General features: G+C 33.5%; 1 protein-coding gene across 1 annotated transcript; it reads right to left on the bottom strand.

The window, feature by feature from the left end:
• Positions 1-1,707: 1,707 nt before the first annotated feature.
• On the bottom strand, positions 1,708-3,312 carry LOC121128525 (uncharacterized). The gene is made up of 2 exons (XM_040724109.2): positions 2,622-3,312; positions 1,708-2,563 (listed from the first exon to the last, which is right to left on the bottom strand). The coding sequence occupies exons 1-2, from the start codon at positions 2,842-2,844 to the stop codon at positions 1,938-1,940; spliced, it is 849 nt and encodes a 282-aa protein (XP_040580043.1). The 5' UTR covers positions 2,845-3,312; the 3' UTR covers positions 1,708-1,937.
• Positions 3,313-5,707: the final 2,395 nt, after the last annotated feature.

The raw sequence follows: 5,707 nt of genomic DNA, 5'->3' as shown, positions 1-5,707 counted from the left end.
TTTTGTCCCTACAATACCAAAGCAGCTAAAGGTCACCTGTAAGACAGTTTATTGGATCAAAAAGGATATTGAGGATTGATATAATCTTCATTTAATCCATGGATCTGGTAAACACCCGAAAATCAACATTGTAAGGTTAAAACGTGCAATTAAGGCGAACCTATCATTAAGTATCTGGACGCACGCATTAAAATTGGGCTTTGTACCCTCTGCAATTACTAAGGTGGTACGGAAGGAGTGTGGTAAGTCTTTTGTGAGGCCGCAGAGGCCAAGTTTTACTCCAGTCATTAAGGCAAAGTGTATTAAATCGATGAAAAGTTGTTTTTTTTCCTTACACATTGTTTTTGAATATAATGGCCTAGTGATGCTAATTGATAAGGGTTATAAAATTATGAAATTTGAAGATCCCGCTCTAATTTTAATTGCTACTAGAAAAGAATTTTATATTTACCTAAGCTCCCATACTTATTCTTCTATTAATTGAAGAAAAGAACAATAAGTATAAAGTAATTGTTGTTGTGAGAAAGACGAGAGTAACTCTGAGGATTTGTTGTGGAGTTATAAGTCAAGGGCGTCTTCAGGGGGTGGGCTGGAGGTGCTGTAGCCCCAACCCTCAATTTAAGGAATTTTTGCTTTTGACTACACATTTTTTTTGTCAGGACAAAAAAATTTTACGCCAAAATATAACTTTTTTTTTTTTCTTTATCATTCAGTAATATTGTGCAGCTAAGTAATAGATTTAGAATTTGATTGTTTTTTTAAAAAAATGTATACTTTTGTGAAAAGATGTAAGTTTGCAAATTTTTTTGGAAAAACTTTTATATATGAAATTTCCTTTGTGATTTTTTTTTTTTTTTAAATCAAAATTAACTCAAAAAGTTCATTTTTGGTAAATAGATGTTGCTTTTCATTACACAAAAATAAAAAATTTTTGGTCAACAGCTACAGATTTTTGAATTTTTTTTACAAAAAAAATCTTTTTTGTGAATAACTGTGGATTTTGAAATTTTTATCACAAAAATTTAATATTTGATTTTTTTTTAATTTAACTCTTTTTTGAAAAAAAAAAATAAAAAACCAAAAAATAAATATATATATATTTATGTATAATCTTATTCTTGTAGACGCCCCTGTAGGTGTAAGTCCTAGTTGGACTCAGAGTAGAATACAGGATCCGCATGGCTGTAACTCCTGCCAATATCATTGCTAAATACGGAGTGTGGTTTGTGTTTGTTTCCTACATCTCACAACTAGTCTTAGCTTAATTTTTCAATTGTCATGACAGCTAAGCTGCTCTCCCCTCAAACATTCCTCAAACTGTCAGGGTAACCAGTTTTGTTTTGTCTTGTTTTTTGAGGGGGAGGGGCTTGTTTTTTTCAAAATTTAATAATCCATAGCTATTCCCAAAGAATTAAATTTTTTGAAAAAAAAAATTGAAGAATTAAATTTTCTGGAAAACACCCCTGTAAGCTTTTTTAAATTTTTATTTAATTCTTGAAGAGTGAAGATCCCTTTCTTAAACATACAATTAAATACAAAACCTGATTGAACATTTGTATGTACACATAAAAGACGGAGAGTAAAAAACTACCGATTGCCATCACAGCTCATGACTCATATTTTAATGAATTTTCTATTCATATTTTATTTTTGAGTATAAAAGAGTTAATGTACATATTAGTTAAATACTCTATTACAAATGATAGATAAAATAGATGAATAATTTTATTGCAATTCGTGGTACGTGTTTAATAAAAAATAATGCATTTTAAAAGGTCGTCCACATTTATTTCCAAATTTCCATGGAAAAATTATTTACTTCCACTACTGTGGATGTTATAATCGCCAATAACTGAAGGAGTAAAAATCATAGTTATGTACGTATATAAGCATTCAAATTCTTTGATTTAAGTTTTAATATGAAATGTATTTGGACTTTAACACACTCCTGAACTTATAGTTCGACACATCTTCTCAGCCGTTGAATAAAATGATTCTCCAATTTGTCGGCTCTCTAAAATAAGGAGCTGGGAGGGTTGACATGAATCCAAGTCACCATTAAAGTTTATTGTGAAACATTTTTCAGTCTGTGTTAAATTGCAAGCAAATCCAAAAATTTCATTTGGATCAATTATAAGAGTATTTCGTGTTCTTCCGAAGATGAATCTGTTCCTTAGTCTCCGAAAAACTAAACTGATTTGTTGGAGAATCCTTTGTGTACTCCATCCGGGTCTGGATGCTTCTTTAAATAAAACACAAACTGCAGGAACCCTTCTGGGTGTAGCAAACGGAGGGAAAACAGAAAGGGGAAGGGTGCCACTTGGTGCAAGTTGAGTTCCTTCCTGAGTTGTTTGTGAAAAGTCACTTGGGTTTGAGGGTATTGGCATACCCCCTCCAGGTGAACCAGGAAGAGGTGCACTCACTGAACTTAAAGCTAAAAGAGCATTATTTGGTGCTAGAAAGAAATAAATAGCTCCCAGCATTACAACTGTTGCTACAGTCATAAGCGTCATTTCTGGGATAAAATCCAAATTTTCCATGTCATTGCTGTCAAGTTCACCATCTATGAAGAGATGATTACAAATTATAAGATATAATATGTATTATATATGGGCTCATACCTTGATTATCCATAACGTCGGTCATATTTCCAAGCATTGGATTAATTGTTGGTCTAATCTGTCTTTTCCTCCGTTTCCTCCTCAGAATGTTTGAAAAGTCGGAGGGCCCCAAATATTCTTCTTCTTGTAATATTCGTAAAGCCATTTCGTACTGTAAATTTCTTGCAGACACGACTTGACTGCACTTCCTATAGAAGCAAGTACCAGTGTCTTGACGATCCATGATTTGAAGATGTAGAGTCTCGATATGTAATTCATGTATGATCTATTATACTTATAATTATATATTTAATATGATAGTTCTTTCATAAAAATTGTACCCTTATTATCAAGGTTGTGTCCTTATCGGTCTAGGTTCTTGAGCTTCTTTTGGTTTTTTTTTTATTTTTTGGTGTATTTATAATAAGCTTAACCGTAGTGAGTTTCAAATAGCTAAGAGCTTCTTATGGATCTGGAAAAGTGGTTTTAGACATCAGACGTCGTAAATAAAAGAGGGAAGGGTGGGGTAGATTATAGATCCAGGTCCTCTACTAACCTAGCCGAGGCCCTATAATATAACAATTATAATATTTCTTAAGCCAGGATTCCTAAACTTTACTATGCCAAGGCCCCCTACACTAATACTTTTTTAGATGAGGGCCCTTTATACGAAACATGTGTACTATGTTTATGTAGACTGAAAGCAATCCACCCTTCTCCATCTTCCTGCACCCCCCCTCCCAAGCCTCTCCTCATGCCCCCCTTTGAAACCCATTGTCTTAAGCACATTTAGTTTTCGGGTTCCTTGCTGGAACTTGGGACACAACGCACTCTGCGCATAAGGTAGCTACGGTGCTGTTGGTATCTAATATCATTTCCAGGACCCGAATTTTCAAGCGCCGCCCTTGTTATAAGTGCCAGTTACCAAACTGACCCTTTATAAAAAGAACCGAGACTGATAAACCTGAACCGAGAAAAAAACCGAAGCCATTGAAATGAAAGAACAGAGACCGGGACTTATAGAACTGCTGAACCTGAACCGGCCACAACCTTACTTTTTATAATTAAGTAATAGCATACATCACTGGTATCGACGTAAAATATCTAAACTATATATAAGCATTATTCGATAAATAAATGGGTTGGCTGAATTGGCTTTACCTCCAATATTTTATACAGAACAAAAATAAAGGCTCTAATGAATTAAAATGAATATACTTACAGCAATGAATAAATACAGTTTCATTCTCATGAAGTATCACATTAGAAAAGAGTACCTAACAGAGAGGACAATAAATGGTGACTGAGACGCTCATGCATGCATATAGCGCGCTTCTACATCTTAATCCAAAGTTAACAATCTATCCACCATACATTAGAATCTTTTTAAATATTTGACTGTAACTAATGGGTTTCATTATAGATATAGCTCCCATACTTATTACATTTTTTTGACCATTTGTAAGGATGTGATGAATGTAGCCAAGGTTTAACTGCTGTTTGTTTGTTTTCCAATCATTACAACCTAATTCACCTTATCAATGTGGATATGTACATATTTGTATTGGCCCGTATGTCACACCTTACCTTTCAATCTAATTTTTGTATACTTTTGAGAGCTTCCAAAATGAAACAATGAAGAGCAGTTACCACAAACTCTTGACTCATAAAATGATACCATATGAATTAAGTTGTTTGTAAGAAGAAGAAAAAAAGAGCACGAGGAGAAGGCGGGAGCGAGACATGGGGTACACTTGAATTAAGATCCTTGTCAAAATCAGCTGACTGTACATCAATTTTCTTATAAAATTCAAGTATTACCTTAAATTCTTAAATAATCCCATTTTATGATTATATTTATGTAAATTGAGTGAATAATTAGTTGTTGTTGGTTAGAGGTGATGTGGGGCTAATTACTACAAATTGAGACAGTTTAAAAAGGGGGAGGAAAATAAAAAATATTTTAATTTTCTAATATGTGGAGAATAATCATAGAAGAAGAAAATAAAGAGGTGACTAGACCGTTCCATTGCCTTCAGTTGTTAACCTTGGCATTCTTAAGCCTGACAGTATTTTGCCAAAACAGCCACCAAATTAATTTTATTACTTTAGAAAAGGTACTAGATCAGGACTACCTTAATCATGCAAAATATCGTCTATTCACTACTTCCCTCCCTTCGGTCCCTCTTCCGATCAGGGGTGCCACCTTCCATATCTATACACTTGTGCATCACCCGGTTCCCCACGCCAGTGAAAAATATACAAAATTACGAGGAAATCGGAGAATGTTTACTATTATTGTTTTGAAAGGCAACATGCTTAGTATTACTTGAACTGAAAAGAAACATAAGATATTTCATAAAATGTTATTATATAAGGAAATGGCAGGCAACCGATTTCGATTGCACCATGCTATGAAATAATACTTAGTATTACACCATCTTATCAACAAACACTATAGTCTTGAGATCAAATTGTTTTAATGCCAGGCAGAGTTAAGTTTCACCATATAGGTAATGGATTATTAACTTCTAAGAGATATACTCTGTCCATAATTCCAATTTGTGTCTGTGTTCATAAGATTGACATTTTGAACAAAGTCCTTGTTTTTTCAGATTTTAATTCAGAAAAATAACAAACTTTATGTTTGTAAATAGCCCCATTTTTGGATGTGGTGAAGATCTGGGAAATATGATCTGGGATCTGGCTGATTTTTTTTTTTTTTTTTTTCATATGGATTACTACATATTATCTAATAATATACCAAACAAAACAACTGTATTAAATTTATCCAGATCGATATATTTGGACCCTTGGCTTTGCCTAACAACATTTCAAGGGTCCTAGTAAAAGTGATTGTCGCCTCTATCACAGCTTGGAAGCAAAGATTTTTAGTACAAAATATTAACTTTTTAAGGCCATCCTGCGTAAACCAATTGTACTTATAAAACACGAGATACGCATTAATAAAGCTATCTATTGGGAAAAAATGGTTTTCATTTTACTATACCTATAATATCTCGGTATTCTAAATTTAAAGGACAAATGGACAAGCCATACATATAAGGAGTTCCACTAAAAGGATTGCCGATGGCAAGAAATTCACT

The sequence above is a fragment of the Lepeophtheirus salmonis genome, chromosome 13 (genome assembly GCF_016086655.4).
Source record: "Lepeophtheirus salmonis chromosome 13, UVic_Lsal_1.4, whole genome shotgun sequence".
NCBI lineage: Eukaryota > Metazoa > Arthropoda > Copepoda > Siphonostomatoida > Caligidae > Lepeophtheirus > Lepeophtheirus salmonis.
The sequence above is the reverse complement of the archived record's forward strand: the minus strand, read 5'-3'. Positions and strand labels throughout refer to the sequence as shown.